Source organism: Gorilla gorilla, chromosome 15 (genome assembly GCF_029281585.2).
Source record: "Gorilla gorilla gorilla isolate KB3781 chromosome 15, NHGRI_mGorGor1-v2.1_pri, whole genome shotgun sequence".
Classification (NCBI taxonomy): domain Eukaryota; kingdom Metazoa; phylum Chordata; class Mammalia; order Primates; family Hominidae; genus Gorilla; species Gorilla gorilla.
Window position 1 is genome coordinate 109,506,930 of NC_073239.2, and position 21,132 is coordinate 109,528,061.

The 21,132-nt window shown below is 47.1% G+C and overlaps 1 protein-coding gene across 2 annotated transcripts in view; it reads left to right on the plus strand.

The window, feature by feature from the left end:
* The window catches only part of RIN3 (Ras and Rab interactor 3), a 176,330-nt gene that overhangs the window by 59,994 nt on the left and 95,204 nt on the right, over positions 1-21,132 (plus strand). For both annotated transcript variants that reach the window (XM_055361265.2, XM_063698133.1), the window contains one exon: positions 4,850-4,967. In XM_055361265.2, coding sequence (XP_055217240.2) covers positions 4,850-4,967 — 118 coding nt within the window. The remainder of the gene's footprint in view (positions 1-4,849; positions 4,968-21,132) is intronic.

Sequence of the window (21,132 nt, forward strand, 5' to 3'; positions counted from 1 at the left end):
GTTAATAACCGCCTGCCCATCATCTGATGATCGCCTGACATTCCTGGTCAGGGAGGGGACTCTCCTGCCCTGCTCATACCTGACTACCTACTGTAACATTTTACCCTCAAGAGTCTAAGACCCCAATTCCTTGGGGAAAATGGATGGTCAGTCTTTTGTAACTGCTTCCTGCAGTTATAGAGAGGGGCGGTAGTGGTTGTTCTGTGGGTCTTGGCCTCTGCTAGCTGTCCGGGCAGTGTGGCTCCGTGGGTTGGTGAAAGCAGTATCCAGCCAGGTCCAAGGGAGATGGGCAGAACTTTGCCTCTGCCATGACCCACTGATGGGAAGTCTGGTGGTCTCCTGTAGAAGGGTGACTCTTTTTTTTGCTTTTTTTTTTTTTTTTTTTTGAGATGCAGTCTTGCTCTGTTGCCCAGGCTGGAGTACAGTAGTGCAATCTTGGCTCACTGCAACCTCTGCCTCCCAGATTGAAGCTATTCTCCTGCCTCAGCCTCCTGGGTAGTTGGGATTACAGGCATGCACCACTATACCTGACTAACTTTTGTATTGTTAGTAGAAATGGGGTTTCACCATGTTGGTCAGGCTGGTCTCGAACTCCTGACCTCAAGTGATCCCCCTGCCTCGGCCTCCCAAAGTGCTGGGATTACAGGCATGAGCCACCGTGCCTGGCCAAAAGGGTGACTTTTGAATATTGAGGGGATGACATCTCTCACTGAGGATCAGCTGGAGACAAATCAGGTTATTAGATTTAGAAGACTGTCAAAACAAAATAAGGGGGTGAGGACAGCTCCAAAAAATCCCAAGGTTGGTGACACACCCAGGTAGCTAACACTCCTAGAAGCTGGGTGCATCTTCCTCCCAGCACATCAGTGTGTTTACCAGCCAGAAAGTCCAGAGGTTTTATTTCAGAGGCATGATTGATTAAATCATTGGCCATGTGATTGAACTCAGTCTCCAGTCCCCATCTGTTGGTCACACGGGGGGCCGAAGGTCCCAACCCTCTAAGCAGGTGCTTAGTCTTTCTGTGGCCAGCACCTCCCTTGAATCTAAGGTCCCACCAGGAGTCCCTGTTTAGTAGCAGAAACTCAGGTAAGGTCAAAAGGGGCTCATTATGAATAATAAAAGACACTCTCATCTCTCAGGAAATTCCATGGGTTTTTGAAGCTCTGTGCCAGGATTGGGTACAAAGACTGGCTATGTGTTTCTGTCTTACTATATACCACACACTCACATTCCCTCACACACTGCTGCTTCCCATGGGCCTGGTGGCCAAGGAGGCAGCTCCACCTTGAACCTCCATAGAGGCAAAGCAACCTCATTTCTTTGAAATACACCATGTCCTGGTGTTAGTTCAATTTCAGGTGAATGCACTAGTTCATGGATGCTGCAGCTCCAAGTAGGGTGACAATTTGGCAGGAGCCGAGGCTTGTCTCTGAGCCTCTGAGCGGAGACCCAGGCCTGGCGGAGGCATCTAGATGTAAGCCAATGTCAAGCAGGAACACCTTCCAGGCAGGCACCACCCCCACCCCTGCCGTGAAGCAGTGTTGTTTGTCTGGGGTAATACCTGAGGTTTGTTTCCTCACACCGAGGAAATAAAGGACACGGACACACAAGAAATGAGGTTAAGAGCGGAGGTTTAAAAGGTGTAAGAACGAAAAAAGCTCTCTCCTGCAGAGAGAGGGGGTCCTGAACAGGTCTTCCAGTCCATGGTGAAGTGCAGGAGGTTTTATAGATGAGCTTGAGGAGGCAGTATCTGATTTACATAGAGTACCAGAGATTGGCTGGACAGGTGTGCAATTTGCATTGCATGCAAAGAAGCTGGCAGCCCCACCCTAATCTTTTATTATGTAGATGGATTCTCTACCTGGCTATGTTGCCTGCTTTTCTACTGTACACATGGTGACAAAGAAAAGGGAAGATGGAGCCTCCATGTTAAACATACCTGGCTTCCAGGTAGCCCTTTTCTGTTGGCACAGCTGCCGGCATTCACCCATGCAAGCTTCCAGCTTGCTTGTCTATGTTTGCCGCTTGAGTTTTCAGGCTGTTCTTTGTTAAAAAAGAAATGATTTGGGGGCTGCTTTTTGTTAAAAGGGAAGCTCAGCAGAGGACTCTGTTACCCTCACTATCTGCCTAAATAATTTCTTTTTAGCTCCTGTATCACCAGGAGTACCCCTTCCATCGCCCCCTGTTGCTCCTGCTTCTAATTCTCTCTTCATCCTGCTCTGCTGGAGGAGAGGGGCTGCTGAAAACTCATTTCCAACCTCGGTTTGGTGACTAATGATTCATTGTGCTGCTGCTCTGGAAGGGCCATACACTCACAGAGACCAGGATCTTAAGCCTCAGGGCCACCCTCTGTAAGCCAAGTGGAGGCAAAATTGAGCACTCAGGATCTAGAGTTGAAGGTCCTGAGTTTCAGGTCTCAGCTCCACCACCTACAACCCTGTGATCATGAGCATTACTTGCCTCTCTCTGCCTCAGTGTCCTCATCTATAAAATGGGGATAACTATAGTGTCTCCCCCATAGGTTTAAGAGGAGAATTAAGTGAGATCATAGAATCTAATGCACTAGTATTTGGGTTTCGGCCAGACTAGGGAGGCCATTAATCAATAATATTAATATGGTTATAGTAATTTATTAACAATTATATATAACAACTATAGAATAACAATGATTATGATGATGCAGCAATATAGTAATACTAGTAATCAATACAATGGCAGCAGAATTTGGGATATCACCAGAGCAAGGTCAGGACAGAGGGCTCCTCAGGAGCCTCCTGTGCTTGGGGCCGTATCCTCATGTTACCAGAAAGGGTTCCCGATCCAGACCCCAAGAGAAGGTTCTTGGATCTGACACAAGAAAGAATTTGGGGTGAGTCCAAAGAATAAAGTGAAAGCAAGTTTATTAGAGAAGTAAAGAAGCAAAAGAATGGCTGCTCTATCCTGGTACACTGTCTCATACTCATGCTTGACTGATTATGCTTATGGTTATTTCTTGATTATTTGCTGAACAAGGGGTGGATTATTCATGAGTGTTCCAGGAAAGGGGCGGGCAATTCCCGGAACTAAGGGTCCCTCCCCTTTTTAGACAAAGGCTAATTTCCTGACGTTGCCGTGACATCTGTAAACTGTCATGGCACTGGTGGGAGTGTCTTTTAGCATGCAGATGCATTATAATTAGCACATAATGAGCAGTGAGGACGACCAGAGGTCACTTTGGTTGCCATCTTGGTTTTGGTGGGTTTGGGCCGGCTTCTTTACCACGTCCTGTTTTGTCAGCAGGGTCTTTGTGATCTGTATCTTGTGCCCACCTCCTATCTTATCCTGTGACTTAGAATGCCCTAACCTCCTGGGAATGCAGCCCAGCAGGTCTCAGCCTTATTTTACCCAACCCCTATTCAAGATGGGGGTCACTCTGGTTCAAATGGACACTCAGATATCCCAGTGTCCCTGCTCCACAGCCTTTCTTCAGCAACCTTGGCCAGACACCTAGTTTTCCAAACGCTAACCCAGAAGCTTGGGGCTGGAGTGGGAGAGGCTTAAGCTCCAGGGGTGGGGTCAAGACAGGAGCAGGGAGGGGAAGACATGGACCAAGTCCTTCCCCTATGGAGGGATGCCCGTTCCCCCTTCCTGAGGAAGCTGTGCCACAGGAGGCTGGGGAGATTCCAGAAGGTGTCACCTGCCAAGGAGGGATGAGCTTGCTAAGACCTGCCAAGACTCAAAGGACATTTTAAAACAGCAGAGTTTGTGAAAGGCAGCAGAATCCCGCTCCCCATGCTTGCCCTCGGGACCCTCACTGGAGCAGAACCATTGCTCAGAGCGTGAGAAGGAGAAGCGAGTGTCCGTCAACATGCTGGCTCTGGGTGAGACCTCGGTTAGTGTTTGGTTTCTAGAGCACAGCTGCGTCCTCACAGCCTAGAGCCATGGTTTTATCAGAAGAGAGTAAACCCACAGCAGACGCAAGTCTTCCTGCTCAGGACTTGGGGTCTGCATGCAGAGGCCTCGTGGCATGGAGGTCCCAAGCGTTGACACCAGTTTCCGGGGGCCAAATCCAGTTCTTCCCTTATAGCTGTGAGACCTTGGCCAGGATCACCTTCCAGAGCGTGTCCTGTGGGCCAAGCCCTAACAGGTATTAACTCAGTCAGTCATCACACCGGCTTGAGGAGGGGACGTCCTGTTATAATCAGAGAGTACCTCAGTTCCTTCATCTGTAAAATGGGGATAATAATAAAACTCATGGGGTGATAGAGAGGATGGAGCAAGTTACTATATGTGGAGTGTCATCACAGCTCCTGTCTCAGCGAGAGCTCTGTATTAAGTATTAGCTATTTTTATTTTTTCAGGGGAAAAAATGGTGTGAATTGACTAATATCTGTGATTGTTTCCAGCAGCCTCCCCCAGAGTGTACGTGCTGGAGTGAGAGTTGAAATTCAACCTGACTCCTGTACATTAGAGCTTTTCTGAGTGTAGACTCAGCACCGCTCACATAAGAGCCAGCCAATTCCAGCCCCACTTACAGAACCAGCGTCTCAGGGGGCGGGGGCATAGGAATTTTAAGACCTCCCCCCGCCATGGACTCTGTGCCTCCAATACCCTTACAGAAACATTGACTCCATTGAACCCCTCAGTGGGCAAATGAGAAACTGAGCATGCAGGATCCTCAATGTGGATGTAGGCCAGGTGGCGCAAGGCTCTTGGGGCAGAACCCCCAGTGTCCTTGAGGCATCCTTGATCTCCCTAGCCTGCCTCATCATTTCAGGAACCTTCCAGATGACTTCCATCTCATGGTTGTCCTCCTCACCTTCACCCAAATCTTTAATTCACGGAGCTGCATCCCCTTCTTTGGTTTCAGATGTTCCTGGTCCGCCGGGACAGCAGCTCGAAGCACCTGGTGCTCTGTGTCCACTTTCCTTCTCTGAACGAAAGCTCGGCCGAGGTGCTCGAATACACCGTTAAGGAAGAAAAGTCGAGTAAGTACCTGTCTTCTCTGTTTTCACTTTGACCACACGGCAGCAGCAGCAGCAGAGAGGCTGCACCTTCTAACCACAGACTCCCCTGTATGCACTGATGGTGTTTAAAATTAGAAGGAGGAAAAGCTTTCAGTCACTGAAGTTACTTAGCCAGACTTGTTTTGAACTCAGTTCATCATCCAAAGTCAGTGTGAATTTCCACTCACTCTCGTCGCAGCTGGGTGGCTTTGCATTCTCATGGCCACATTGAAGTTTCTTCTTGTTAGCTCAATGCAGGGACGCTGGAGAAAGGGAAGAAAAGGAGAAGAAATGTCTGCACCCTTGAGTCCTAGTGTCAGCTCAGCACACACTCAATCCATGATTGCAGACAAGTCACTTAATCTTTCTGAGCCTCAATTTTCTCTTCTGTCAAGTGGACATAATAGTCACAGAGCTTTTGTGAGGGTCAAAGGGACAAACACTTTGAAAGACAAAAATCTGGGCCAGGCTTGATGGCTCACGCCTATAATACCAACACTTCAGAAGGCAGAGGCCAGAGGATTTCTTGAGCCCGGGATCTGGAGACTAGCCTGGGCAACACAGAAAGACCCCCTCTCTACAAAAAATAAATAAGCCGGGTGTGGTGGCATGCACCTGTGGTCCCAGCTACTTGGGAGGCCGAGGTGGAAGATTGGCTTGATCCAGGGAGAGTGAGGCTGCAGTGAGCTATGATTGTGCTACTGCATTCCATCCTGGGTGACCCAGGGAGATCTGGCCTAAAAAAAAAAAATAGAAAAAAAAGAAAAAAGAAGGACACAAATCCTGTGTGTGCATAGTGCTACTGGAAGTAGGCATGGGCCTCAGTGGGAAAATGTTTGGGGGCCCCCTCTCTAGGTCGGGTTTGTTCTGATAATACAATGTCACCGGGTTTGGGGCCCTTGTGGACTGCTGGGCACCCATCTGTGCCAGCTTTCTCCTCCTCGCATGGTATAACCGCTCAATGGGTACTTCTCCCCCTCTGCCCAGATAGACCCAATTTATCAAGACGGGAATTGCAACAGAGAAAGAGTTTGATGTACATAACGCCAACTAAACAGGAGACGGAGTTTTATTACTACTCAAATCAGCCTCCCTGAAAATTCGGAGGCTAGGGTTTTTTAAAGACAGTTTGGCGGGTAGGAGGGGTATGGAGGGGGAATGCTGATTGGTTGGGTCAGGGATGGAATCACAGGGAGTTGAATCTGTCTTCTTGCACTGAGTCAGTTCCTGGGTGAGGGCCACAAGACCAAATGAGCCAGTTTACTGGTCTGGGTGGCTGGCACCAGCTGATCCATAAGAAAGAATGCAGACCTCAAACACCAATCTTAGGTTTTATAATAGTAACATTATCTACAGGAGCAATTGGGGACATTAGTGATCTTGTGGCGTCTGGCTACGTGACTCCTGAGCCACAATTTCTTTTATTCTTTTCTTTTCTTTTCTTTTCTTTTTGAGATGGAGTTTCGCTCTTGTTGCCCAGGTTGGAGTACAATGGCGTGATCTTGGCTCACTGCAACCTCCGCCTCCCGGGTTCAAGCGATTCTCCTGCCTCAGCCTCCCGAGTAGCTGGGATTACAGGCATGTGCCACCACACCCGGCTAATTTTTGTATTTTTAGTAGAGACGGAGTTTCTGCATGTTGATCAGGCTGGTCTCGAACGCCCCACCTCAGGTGATCCGCCTGCCTCAGCCTCCCTAAGTGCTGGGATTACAGGCGTGAGCCACCATGCCCGGCCCTGAGCCGTAATTTCTAATCTTGTGGCTAATTTGTTAGTTTTGCAAAGGCGGCCTGGTCTCCAGGCAAGGAGGAGGTTTGTTTCAGGGAGAGGCTGTTACCATCTTTGTTTCAAAGCTAAACAATTAACTAAATTCCTCCCAGAGTTAGTTCGGCCTATGCCCAGGAATGAACAAGGGCAGTTTGGAGGTTAATGGCAAGATGGAGTTGGTTGAGTCAGATCTCTTTCATTGTCATCATTTCCTCGTCATAATTTTTGCAAAAGCAGTTTCAATGGCTATGTGTATACATGCCAGGCATTCAGATCCAAACAGCCTGTTAAAAGAATCTATAGAATATTCCAAGCACTGGTTTACATCTCTTGTAAATGGGTCCATCTCTTGTAAATGGAAGCCTTTTACCCTCAGCTAGCAGCAGAGTGACAACAGTTAAGATTCATTAAATATTCTCAAGTGTTTGTTTCTCAAGAAACATGTGTGCCTGGCACTGGGAAGATGCAAAGATGAAGAAAACAGAGTTCCTGGCCTTAGGGGCCTCCAAGTCTGGTTGGAGGGTGGGGACACACTGGTATGGGAAACAGACATCACTTGCTGTGCAGTATAGCATTACTGCATTTGCATTACTGCAAAGGGACCTCTGGCTGGGGACACGGAGGATACAGGTCACTGTGGGAAGGATTCAGGAGGGTGTCAAAGAGGAAGAAGCCTCAGGCTGGGTCCTGAAGGTGAGTATATTAGTTCAATTGAAGGTTAATCTTCTAGCCCTAGAAGTAGACTAGGAAGGGAATGCAGAAGCAGGTTACCTTTCCTGCTATAAGGAGGTCTTTCCGCAGAGACCCAGAGCCCCACAGAATGGATAAAACACAACTCACTGGGCACAGCGGCTCAAGCCTGTAATCCCAGCACTTTGGGAGGCCGAGGCAGGCGGATCACGAAGTCAAGAGATTGGCCTGGCCAACATGGTGAAACCCTGTCTCCACTAAAAATACAAAAATTAGCTGGGTGTGGTGGCATGCACCTGTAGTTCCAGCTACTTGGGAGGCTGAGGCAGAATTACTTGAACCTGGGAGGTGGAGGTTGCAGTGAGCTGAGATTGCACCACTGCACTCCAGCCTGGCGACAGAGTGAGACTCCGTCTCAACAACAACAATGAAAACAAAACACAACCCACACATTCATGTGTTCAGCAGAGAGTTATGGTGTGCCCATTCTGTGCCAGGCACTGTTCACTGCCTCTCAGAGCTCACTTCAGATGGAGGGAGGGGATGATAAGCAAGTAACCATCCAGGATGACTGGCAGATGGAGAGGTGTGCCGTGGGGAACGTGTGAACATGGATAATTAGCTAGCTACTGCAAGAACCAGCATAATGGCTTAAACCCAGAAGCTGGTTTCCCACTCACAGGCAAGATTCCTGCCCAGTGGGGAAGGAACAGGGACCCCAATGGAAGAAGAGGCTCTGCCACCTTCAGCGTGCAGCCTCCAGTTTCCTAGGGCTGACTCCAAGCCAGTAGGCTGGAAGGGGGAAAGAGCATGCAGAAGGCTTGTGGTCCTGTCTTCCTGCCAAGGCCTAGGAGTGGGTGTGTCACCTGTGCCGCATTCCATTGGCTAGAACTTGGTCACAAGATCACACCTAACTGCAAGGGAAACTGGGTCCAGCCATGTACCCTAGAAAAAGAACAGCACCTGGGTTTTGAACTGCTAGAAGCCTGATCCATGGGTAGTAAGGATAGCGAGTGTAGGGTTGGGGCAAATCATTTATATAGCAAACTTGATTGGCCTCTCCATCTTGTGAAGTCCAGCGGGGAAGAAAGTGTGAGGTTCTCAAAGAATGAAGAGAGTGTTATGGTTTTCCCAGACCAAGTATACAGCACCCTCTGATGACAGCAGAAGAGGTAGGGCTGTTTGGGGCATCCACTGTTCTCCAAGAACCTGAGTCTCTTCTCATTTGGCCAGGGCCAGGCCTTCTTAGCAGGTGCCCCTGGGGTCACACAGCCCCTGGCTGTGCTTATGGCCTCCCGGGAGATAGAGAGGACCATCACCTATCTATTAGTAGATAATAGAGACCAGGAGGGTGCAGACCTGTCTCTTACTAAGAGCAGCCAGGCTTTCAGAGACTCGGCTGCCACCTGCCAGTTACCTACAAGTTTTGGAAACCCAAGAGCCAGCTGTGCTCTTGAATTTCCACAGCAACATTGGGAAAGTAGCTGAGGTTGGAGGTTATGATGAGCTGAGCTTATCAGCCAGTGCTCTAGGAGCCTGAGGAGGGAATGCTGTTCACGGCCAGGGTGGCCAGGAAGGCTTCTTGGAGGAAAGGCACATCAGGCTGGACCAGCAGACTGTCTGAAAGTTCTGCCCACGTCCTTTGCGCCATACTCCTTCCCTACTTCCCCACCCAGCCTCCAGGGTCACCACTCTGCTGTCTCTCCAACCCAGTGACACCCCTGGAAACCAGGACATTGTATCTGGTTTCATGTCTCATTTTCCATTAGGCACCAATGAAAAACCAGAGCTGGATGGTCGTTAAAGCAGTAAAAACAGGATTTGCTCAAAACTATTGCAATAAGGACAAAGAGACCTTGGTATAGAACTGGGCTCAACTCCAAATACAGCATGGGCGAGTAGGGGTTATAGCCAGGAAGCAGGGTGGGAGGCAGTGGATGGAAAATCACTAAGGAGAAACATCAGGGGCAAGGAGGATTCTGGCGAAACTGACCCAACAGGATTCTTGCTGAAGGCAGGCAGGGTGATCAGACAGCACCCGGGAGATGGTGGAGGACGAGGAAACTGATCAGATATCGACAGTGATCGGATATCAAGGGGGAGGTATTTTTCTAAACCAGTGAAGCAGGATTCTTGCTAAAACTGGATTTTAGGAGGCACAGATGGGCCTAGGAGAAGGTTCAGGAGCCTGACTAAAGTTTGGTCAAGCAAAGAACTTTTTCAAGCCTAAGGGACAAATTGGGTCACTCAGAGACAGAGACGGACAGCCTACTTCTATGGGTTCTTTCTTCCTCCCAGGGCCGTGTGGCCGAATCTCACTTTCCATTTTTAAACTTTTAAAAATTCAGTGCTCAATTTGCTGAAAATATGATGAAAACCAAAAATCTTTCTTGTAACCTAACACTGCCATCATCGTTCATGTGCATCCACTATAAATACACAGGTGTCATCCATAAGTTTGTGTGTGTGTGGTTTTGCTGTTTCCTTTTTTACTTTTTTTTTTTTTTTTTTTTTTCTGAGATGGAGTCTTGCTCTATCGCCCAGGCCGGAGTGCAGTGGTGTGGTATGATCTTGGCTTACTGCAACCTCTGCCTCCCGAGTTCAAGCAAGTCTCCAGCCTCAGCCTCCTGAGTAGCTGGGACTACAGGCATGCGCCATCACGTCCGGCTAATTTTTGTGTATTTAGTGGAAACCAGGTTTCACCATGTTGGCCAGGCTGGTCTCGAACTCCTGACCTCAGGTAATCTGCCTGCCTGAGCCTCCCAAAGTGTTGGGATTACAGGCGTGAGCGACCCCGCCCGGCCTGCTGTGTCCTTGTATTACTCCATTGCTCTCCAAACCTCACTCCCCTGAGGTCAGCCACTAGGATGCACCCAGACAACATTAAGAAAGCAGCAGGTAACTTGTTTCTTTGCCGAGTTAATGTGCCGTTCCTGCCTCTTTGCTCTCTTCCTGTTTGATGCCCTCCTCGTTGACACAGCAGTTGAGACAGACCATGGAAGCCACACAGCTTTTTGAATCCCGCTGTTTTCTCCTGCCTGTGTGACCTTGTGCAAGTTACTTTACCTCTCCAGGCCTCAGTTGCCTTGCCTGTAAAATGGGGATAATGATGGTGCCGCCATCACAGGGCACTGGAAAGGGTTCGTGTGTCTACACTGCTTAGGACTTTAGACACTGTGGCCACGGTGACTGCAGTAGGGGGTGATCTGAGGGGGAAGTGGTCAAGGGAAAGGCCCAGGCCTGGAACTGGGGCCTTTTGTTGGGGTTCCCCACACAGAGCTGAGGCAAGGGAAAGAGACGTGGGGATACCCCAAAAGGGGTAGCCAGCTTGATCTGTGACTCTGCTCTGTTTGAAGAAGAAACACTCGCTCTGACCACTTCCGTTTCCATGTGCCTGGATTGTCCTCTAGTTTCTTGTTAAGTGTTTCCTTGAAACTCCCTGAAGCAGTCAGCTTGGGCTAGTCTTGCTGTGGTAACAAACAACCCTAACCCCAGTTGCTTGCACACACATGGGTGTGTACACAAAGTAAAATGAGTGTGCAGCTGGCCCTCCAACCTGTGGTTTCCACATCCACGGATTTAATCAAACATGGATCAAAAATATTCAAAGAAAAAAAGATGAAAAATAACAACACAACAATAAAAAATAATGTAAATTAAAATATAGTATAACAACTGTGTATATAGCATTTACATTGTATTAGGTATTAGAAGTAACCTAGAAATGATTTAAAGCAGAGCTCCCCAACCTTTTTGGCACCAGCTTCATCCATGTCCCTGCAAAGAACATGATCTCATTCATTTTAATGGCTGCATAGTATTCCATGGTGTATATGCACTGTGTTTTTCCACGGATGGGGTGGGGGATGGTTTCTGGGTGAAACTGTTCCACTTCAGATCATCAGGCATTAGATTCTCATAAGGAGCCTGCAACCTGGATCCCTTCCATGCACAGTTCACAATAGGGTTCTTGCTCCTATGAGAATCTAATGCTGCCACTGATCTGGCGGGAGGCAGAGCTCCAGTGGTGAAGCTCGCCCTCCCAATGCTTACCCCCTGCTGTGCGCCCCGGTTCCTACCAGTTCCCTGGCCCAGGAGTTGGGGACCCCTCATTTAAAGTGTACAGGAGGACGTGCATACGTTATAGGCAGATACTATGCCATTTCATATCAAGGACTTGAGCATCCTCAGATTTCGGTTTCTGAGGGGGTGGGGGGGGTCTTGAAACCAACCCCCCACAGATACCAAGGGACAATTGTATTTCTCACTCAGGTGACATGCCATCTGAGGCTCTTTGCAACAACTTGTGTATATTGCAATGCAGGCTGAAGGGGCAGCACCCATCTGGGGCATTCAGGCGGGAAGAGAAAGCAGAATCCATGACTGTTCCCAAAGGTTCCACTCAGAGAAGCAGGTGTCACTTCCCTTCACATCTCATTGGCTGAAACAGGTCACATGGCCAGGCCAGCCTCCAGTAGGATGGGAAGTCTAATCGTCCGGCAAGCATGTGACCCACAGGGCGGGGTAGCCACTATTTTGAACAAGCATTATGTGAACAGCCATCTCCTGCATCCCAGTCCTCCTCTCTGCTGCACAAAGGTAACAAGAGATGTATGTCTTGGTCACCACTTGGCCTCACTGGGGACCCTCAGAGGCCCGATGTGTGTGGAGAGAGAGGGGACCAGCAGAAGAGGCATGGGGGCAGGGTATGTATGGGATGAAGGGCCGAGACTCAAGATGGAAGGGAGGCTAGCACAGCTGCTGAGCTGCAGCCTGCCCGTTTATGGCTGAAATGAGCCACCTGGCCAGGAGGACACTAGCTACTTTTTCATTGATGGGCTTTGAAGATGGTGACAATGACAGATTCAGGTGATGGCATCTTTCTGCTGGCTGCTTTAAAAAGAAGGCCACTTGGCCCCATCTCCAGAATAGGAACCATGAGACAGTGACAAATGCCCATACAGGAAGTGAGCTGCCCAGCACTCACGATCTGAGCCATTTGCCCCTTGTTTCCCAGGTAGCCCCTCTTCATTCCCTGCCTATTCCCCTGGCTTGCTTTATTTATTTATTTATTTATAGAGACAGAGTCTTGTTCTGTTGCCCAGGCTACAGTGCAGTGGCGCAATCATAGCTCACTGCAGCCGCAGCTGCAACTCCCTGGGCTCAAGCGGTCCTCCTGCCTTAGCCGCCCAAGTAGCTGGGATGACAGGTGTGTGCCACTGTGCCTGGGTAATTTTTTTATTTTTTGTAGAGATGGGGTCTCTGTGTTGTCCAGGCTGGTCTCAAACTGGCCTCCCAAAGTGCTGGATTTACATTTTGATTTAAATCCAGGTCAAATCTCTTTCTAGGATAATGGGTCAGCTGGTGAAAGGGTCAAACTTAAGAGCAGAACTCAAAGGCATTGTGGGTGACGCTGACACCCATGCACGTGGATCTCCACTGCCCAGGAGGACTCATCTAGAATTTCTCCTTTCCTGAATTTAAAACGTCCCCATAGTCCAGTGGTGATAACCACCAATGCCAATTAGCACAAGGGTTCACTACATTTGCCCATGACATGGGCTCCCTTCCCAGGGACAGATGTGTCAACTTCAACTACTTAACCTAAAAGCACATGCCTTAGAGTGGGAGACTTGTTCGGTGCAAGAAGCAATCCTACCTGAGCTAGTCCAGCAGGTTTTTTTGTTTGTTTGTTTGTTGTTTGTTTTCACGGTCTCACTCTATCAGGCTCTGGAGTGCAGTAGTGTGATCACAGCTCACTGCAGCCTCAACCTCCTGGGCTCAAGCGATCCTCCCCAAGTTGCTGGGACTACAGGTACACGCCGCTGTGCCTGGCTAATTTTTGTATTTTCTGTAGAGACAGGGTTTCATCATGTTGTGCAGTTTCAGTCCATAAAAAGTAAGGAGTGATTATTATTAAAAGAGGGATTGGTGTTGAGAAGGCAGCCTCTTGATATTTCAGCAGTGAGGAAGTACTGATGGCATCGTGGTAATCTTGCACTCTTGTTAATGCAAACTTCTTTTGAGAGCTTAAGCTTTAGAAAGGCTGGCAGTTCTGGGTTTTAATTCTCTATCACCTTGTGACATCAGACATATTACTTAATTTCTCTGCTTCACTTTCCTCATCTGCAACATGGGAACTCTGCAACACAGCTACTGGGAGGAGTGAGCAAATCAATCGGTGACTACTCATAGGGGCTTGGGACCGTGTTGCCTGGCACATGGGACACGCTCCACAACTTTGTCTCCTGGATGAAATGGGGACATTTATGGGAAAAAGCCTGTGTGTAGTAAGCACACCATAAATACTAGCAGCTATAATTAGCTATGGAGTTTGAGCAGCATGCAGTTCATACCACAAAACCCATCGTTTCCTGCAACACTTTGCTCTTGGAGAACTCCTGTAAGATGTTGATTCGTTCTTCTTATCTCACATTGGTTATTACTCATACAGGTTTTGGCTAAAATAACCACAGTTTATTTCTTTCTGTTTTCAGCATTCCCCTTTTCAGCCTCCAACACTGGAGTTGGGCCAGGAAAAAAATACATCATGAGATAATTTAACTCCAAGAACTTTATTGTAAAACTTCAGTGGTGAATTTCTTTTAAAAAAAATAGATCTTGAATCATAGTGGTGTATTCTTAGCCTCCTTTTTTTTTCACTTAGACATTTTATTATGAGCTTTCTCTGTGTTATTGAACATTTCAAAGACTTTGCAACCAATTAAATATGTGTTGGATGGCTTCTGAAGGAAGACAGTATGACAGGCTTGAAGACAGGGTTCTTGGCATTGAACCAGTGGGAGAGACAGGCTCATGCATACGTAACCAGAAATACAAGTCGTTCGAACTGTCCTAAATGTTAGAATGTAAGCACGTACTCTGGGTCATCAAAACCAATGACACTCAGGGAAATCCACCCAGGCCTACTTTGGGCCTTGGACGATGGAAAATATTTGTGAAAAAGAGAAATTGAGGAACAGATGTGTTAAGCTGAGTCCACAGCCTGCATCAGGGCTCAGAGGCAGGAAAAAGAAAATCAGGAAAGGGTAGAACTCTGTTGGGGGAGAGGTAGATTGGAAGTAGAATGAAAGTTGAGGCTAGAAGGTGGGATTTGGCCAGGTCATGAAAGACCTTGACAACCACCCGAGGGTGTTAGAGATTTGGTTTGTAGTGTTATCGGAAGCCACGCAAAGGTTTTGAGCAGGAAGTAGCCCTATGAGATTGGTGCTTCAGAGTAGAGCTTGACTGTGTGGGAGCTGAACAAGACAGTTACTCTGCCAGGACAGAGGAAGAGGAGGAAGGTGCTTGAGACACCTGTCTCAGGTAATGGCCTTCCTGGCTGCCTAGGAACTGGGACTGGGGAGCTAAGATAAGGGGCAGGCCCTGGGGCAGCCATTACCCACAAGAAGGGAAGCCCTTTCAGTGAGTTGGGGCCTGTGAGGGGCTGCAGTACAGTAATGCCCCTCCAGGAAACGGGAACATAGGAACAGTGGAGGAGTTTGTTTTGCAAGGAGAGAACTGGACACAGGAAGAAGTTTTGACAGAGATGGAGAAAGATCTAGAACACATGGCCTCAGAGGCAAGAGAAAAGGGAGAGATGAGGGAAATGGGTTAGTATTGTGGGTGGCCAAGCCTGAGTGTACATGGGCTGCCACCTTCAGGGGCCTTGCAGCTTTAGAAAGTACATCTAAGTTGGGAAAGCAGCCCAACTCAACTGTCTCGGGGATCCAGAAACCACTGCACAGACACCCCTCTTTTAGAAGTGACTGCAAGTGGGGTCAGGGGTCAGGGCCCAGGCCGCAGTGCTTCCTGGGCTTCCTGTCACAGGAGAGCACCGGGTTTGGATAATCTTGGCTCAGCATGTCTTAGTCTATTTGTGCTGCTTTAACAAAATACCAAGACTGGGTAATTTATAAAGAATGGAAATTTATTTCTCACAATTTGCAAGACTGGGAAGTCCAAGATCAGGACACCAGCAGGTTCTCTTGTCTAGTGAGGGCTGCTGTCTGATTCAAGATGGCTCCTTGAAGCTCTGTTCTCTGGAGACGAGGGATGCTATGTCCTCACTTGGCCAAAGGCAGAAGGGCAAGAGAGCTGAATACTGTGTGAAGTCTCTTTTATCAGAGTCTTAATCCCATCCACGAGGGAGGAGCTCTCATGGCCTAATCACATTTTAAAGGCCCCAACTCCTCATACCATCATGTTGGCCATTAAGTTTCAACACATGAATTTCGGAGGGGACCCATTCAAGCCATAGCACTCTTTTTTTTTTTTTTTTTTTTTGAGATGGAGTTTCGCTCTTGTTGCCCAGGCTGGAGTGCAGTGGCACGATCTCTGCTCACCGCAACTTCCGCCTCATGGGTTCAAGCAATTCTCCTGTCTCAGCCTCCCAAGTAGCTGGGATTACAGGCATGTGCCGCCACCCCTGGCAATTTTGTATTTTTAGTAGGGACAGGGTTTCTCCATGTTGATCAGGCTGGTCTTGAATTCCCATCCTCGGGTTATCCGCCTGCCTCGGCCTCCCAAAGTGCTGGGACTACAGGTGTGAGCCACCATGCCCAGCCGCCATAGCACTCTTTTATAAGGGCACTAATCCCATTCATGAGGGTGGATCCCTCATGACTCCACCCTCATGACTTAATCAGTATCCTAAAGACCCTACCCCTTAATACTCTTGCATCAGGAGTTAGGTTTCATCATAGGAATCTGGGGGGACACCAGTATTCAGATCATAGCAGCGTGAAAGGAGGCAACATCTGGGCAATCACCTTCCTTTCAGGTTGTGTCTGCCTCCCTCTCCCACCCTCCCTGAAAACCTCTCTGGAAATTCTCTACTCAATAACCATACTAGTACTAGCACATGCAAGACTAACACCACCATAAAGCAGCGCTCTCTGCCAGGGCAGTGTGCATCTTAGGAATAAAAGCTCTCGTATTGGTGTTATCATGGAATGTCAGTCATTAGCCCATGAAGTGTAGGAGTTAGTTTGTCCTGGCCATCCTGAAATAGCAGAGGAGCGGGAACCTGTTCTATGTAAGGCTCTTTCTGACTGACAGCATCCTCCCCATGCCCACATTCACCCAGACCCTCTGACTTCCCTGCAAGGCTACTTAGGTGCATAGTGAAGTTTCTTGGTTTCTTGCCTGTTCTTGCCTGTTCAGAGTGATTTCTCCAGGTTGTCACAGTGCAAAGCCCCCTGGAAGAGTAGCAGTCCCTACAGCCTCCTCCAGGACCACCCTACTTCATTTCTCTCCTCTCTTTTGCATGTATTGTGTTCACTCCCACCTCTGAGCCTTTGCTTGTGCCATTTCCTCTGCTTGGGTTGGTCTCCCCACTCCTCTCAGCTCATCAGGTGTTCCCTATCCTTCATTGTCTGTTTCATATTGTCACATCTTCTTTCCCCAGCTGGGCTGGAAGCTTTATGTCTCATACATCTGTGTTCCATTGTCCAGCAGAGGGCAGAGCCTGTTGCAAGTGTTCAGCAAATACTGGTCGACTGGCTAATAACAGCTCACACTTGTGCAGGGAGACAGCCTGATCTGGATGGACTGAGAGGGTGGGCTTTGGAACCCAGTGGATCCAAATTAAAATCCCACCCCTTTGCTTTCATCAGTTGTGAGATCTTGACAATGCCACTCAAACCTCTACCTCACTAAGCCTTGGCTTTCTCAACTGTGAAATGGGCTCATAATCATAGTGGTGATTAACTGAAACTTTGTGTAATAATAGTGCCTGGCACACAGTAGGTGCTCATAAAAAGTTAGTTGTCTCTCCTCCATTCCTGATTGCCCCCCTTCCCATGTAATGTGGGTGTTCAGGATTGGAAAACCTGGCTTCTGTCCGGTCTGGCATGTTAGAAAGTTGAAGTCATCACTTGGTCCTAATAAGTAAAACCCTGACCAAACTGAAAAGACAACAACTCTTCTTGGATCTGTCATAAAGGTGGGGTCACAGGTCAAGTCACTGCCCCCAAAATTGGAGAGACTAATAGGCGAATGCAGAGAACTGCAGCTTGCCAGAGCAGAAACCCACAGGCAAAACTCCCATGGGAACCAGTGCTGAGCTAGGGAAACCCAATGTGTAACTGATGAACTAGTGGATGTTCACTGTGGACAGGCCTGAGTTAAAACTCCAGGGAACCCAGTCATCTAGGGGCCTCCACACTTTTGTGAGTTTTACCACCAGTAGCTTGACCAGGTTCCTGCAGTGAATATCAAAGATCTCATGCATCCTGCAGGAAGAAGGCAAAAGGAACATGTTGGAAATATGCCAGAGCAGTCTGTTCTTCTCAATAAGGTATGCTTTCAGAGCTGATACAGTTTGGATCTGTCTCTGCTCAAATTGCGTGTTGAATTGCAATCCCCAATGCTGGAGGTGGGGCCTGGTGGGAGGTGTTTGGGTCACAGGGCTGGATCTCTCATGGCTTGGTGCTATCTTCCCAGTAATGAGTTCTGGTGAGATCTGGCTGTTTAAAAGTGTATGGCACCCTCCTGCTCAACCTAACTTGCTCCTGCTTTTCATGTGAAGTGCCTGCTCCCACTTCACCTTCCACCATAATTGAAAGCTCCCCAAGGTTTCACCAGAAGCTGAGATGATATGAGCACCGTGCTTCCTGTAAAGCCTGCAGAGCCATGAGCCAGTTAAACCTCTTTTCATTATAAATTACCCAGTCTCAGATATTTCTTTATAGCAATGCAAGAATGGCCTAATACCAGAGCCTAACCTGCCTGGGAAAGGGAAATACCCAACTCCAGCCCGTTTTAGCCATCCTGCCCAACTTAAAGGAGGAAAAAACTGAGACATACTTTTGAAGTTAACAGTCCAGAGGCACAGGCTCAGTGAAAGACTGAGACTTACCCATAGGATTTAGAACTCTCCCCCTCCCCAATACCTTCTCATCATATCACTAAAGGCCTGTTTATAGCAGTTCCTTTTATCTAGTACATTACATTTGGCCATCAAGAGAAACTTACAAGACATATTAAAAGGCATTAAACACTGTTTGAAGAGGTATGGCAAGCATGAGAACAGACTCACATATGGTAGAGAGGTTGGAATGGTCAGACCAATAATTTAAAGCAACTATGATTAAGGTGCTAAGGACTCTAATGGCTAAAGTAGATGACAGCATGCAAGAACAAATGGGGAATGTAAGCGGAGAGATGGAAGTTCCAAGAAAGAACCAAAAAAATGCTAGAGACCAAAAACACTGTAACAGAAATGCAGAATGCCTTAGATAGGCTTGTTAATAGACTGTACATGGCTGAGAAAGGAATCTCTGAGCATGATAATATCTTGATATAAACCACCAAAACTGAAAAAGCAAAGAGAAAAAAGACTGAACAAAAACACAGAACAGAGTATCTAAGAACTGAAGAACTGTGGGGCAACTACAAAAGGTGTAACAGACATACAATGGGAATTCCAGAAGGAGAAAAAAGAAAGGCACAGAAAAAATATTTGAAACAATAATGACTGAGAACTTCCTCAAATTAATATCAGACACCTAACCACAGGCTAGGAAGGTCAGAAAACACTGAGCAAGATCAATGCCAAAACAACTAACCTAGGCATACCATTTTCAAACTACAGAAATTCAAAGAAAAAGTCTTGAAAAAAAGCCAGAGGAGGGAGAAAAACACCTTGCCTATAGAGGAACAAAGATAAGAATTACATCTGACTTCTCAGAAATCATGCAAGCAAGAAGATAGTGGAGTGAAATATTTAGTATTGAGAGAGAAAAAACACCAACCAAGATTTCTGTACCTTGTGAAATTGTTCCTTCAAAAGTGAAGGAAAAATAAAGACTTTCTCAAACAAACAAAAAGTCAGGGGATTTGTTGCTATTAGACCTGCCTTGCAAATGTTAAAATTTCTTTAGAGAGAAAGAAAATGATAAAGTTCAGAAACTCAGTTCCATATAAAGAAAGGAAGAGCATCAGAGAAGGAATAAGTGAAGGCAAAAGAAAAATGTTCACTTTTCTTATTCTTAATTGACCTAACAGATAACAGTTTGTTGGAAATAATGGCAATAGTATATTCTATTACTTATGCTTATGTGTGTATGTATATCTATGTATAAGCAAAATGATGGCCCAACAATGATACAAGGAATGGGAGGAAGAAATTAAGATTGTTTTGTTATTAGAAGGTACAGTTGACCAGGCGCAGTGGCTCACACCTGTAATCCCAAGACTTTGGGAGGCCGAGGCGGGTGGATCACCTGAGGTCAGGAGTTTGGGATCACCTGAGGTCAGGAGTTTGAGACCAGCCTGGCCAACATGGTGAAACCGCATCTCTACTAAAAATACAAAAAATTAGCTGGGCATGGTGGTTTGCCTGTAATCCCAGCTACTCGGGAGGCTGAGACAAGAGAATTGCTTGAACCCAGGAAGCAGAGGTTGCAGTGAGCCGAGATCAGGCCATTGCACTCCAGCCTGGGCGACAGAGTGAGACTCTGTCTCAAAAAAAAAAAAAAAAAAAGGTACAGTTGTTCCTTGGTGTCTGTGGGGGATTGATTCCAGGACCACCTTCACAATTCCAAAATCAGTAGGTACTTGAGTCTCTGATAAAAAATGGTGTAGTGTTAGCATATAACCTATGCACACCCTCCTGTATACTTTAAATCACCTCCAGACTGCTTGTAATACCCACTACAATGTAAGTACTATGTAAATAGTTGTTATACTGTATTGCTTTTAAATTTTGTATTATTATTATTATTATTATTATTGTGAGACAGAGTCTTACTCTGTCGCCCAGGCTGGAGTGCAGTGGTGTGATCTTGGCTCACTGCAACCTCTGCCTCCTGGGTTGAAGAGATTCTCCTGCCTCAGCTTCCTGAGTAGCTGAGATGACAAGCCTGCACCACCACGCCCAGCTAATTTTTTGTGTTTTTAGAGATGGGGTTTCACCATGTTGGCCAGGCTGGTCTCGAACTCCTGACCTCAGGTGTTCCACCCGCCTCGGCCTCCCAAAGTGCTGGGATTACAGGCATGAGCCACCATGCCCAGCCAAAATTTTTTTTTTTTCCTGAATATTTTCAATCCATGGTTGGTTGAATCTACATGTGTGAAAGCTGCAGATATGGAGGGCCAACTGTCCTCACAACGTGTGAAGCAGTATAGCATTATTTGAAAATGGACTTGGATTGGTTGTAAATGTATATGGCAAACTCTAGGACAACCACTAAAAAAAATAATTTAAAAAGAAGTATAATAAAGGAGAGAAAATAGAATCATATAAAATGCCAATTAAAACTACAAAAGGCAGAAGAAGAGTGGAAGACAAAAGTGGGACCAAAGAACAAGGACAACAAATAGAAAACAGTAACAAATATGGTAGATGTCGATCCAGCAATATCAATATCACTTTGAATTTTAATGGTCCAAATGCACTAATTAAAAGAGAGAGGTTGTCAGAGTAGATCAAGAAACAAGACCCACTATATGCTGTCTACAAGAAACCCACTTTAAATATAAAGACACATATAGATTAACAGTAAATGGATGGAGAAAGGTATACCATGCTAACACTAAATTGGACACAGAAAGGGGAACATCACACACCAGGGCCTGTTGTGGGGTGGGGGGAAGGGGGAGGGATTGCATTAGGAGATATACCTAATGTAAATGATGAGTTAATGGGTGCAGCACACCAACATGGCACATTTATACATATGTAACAAA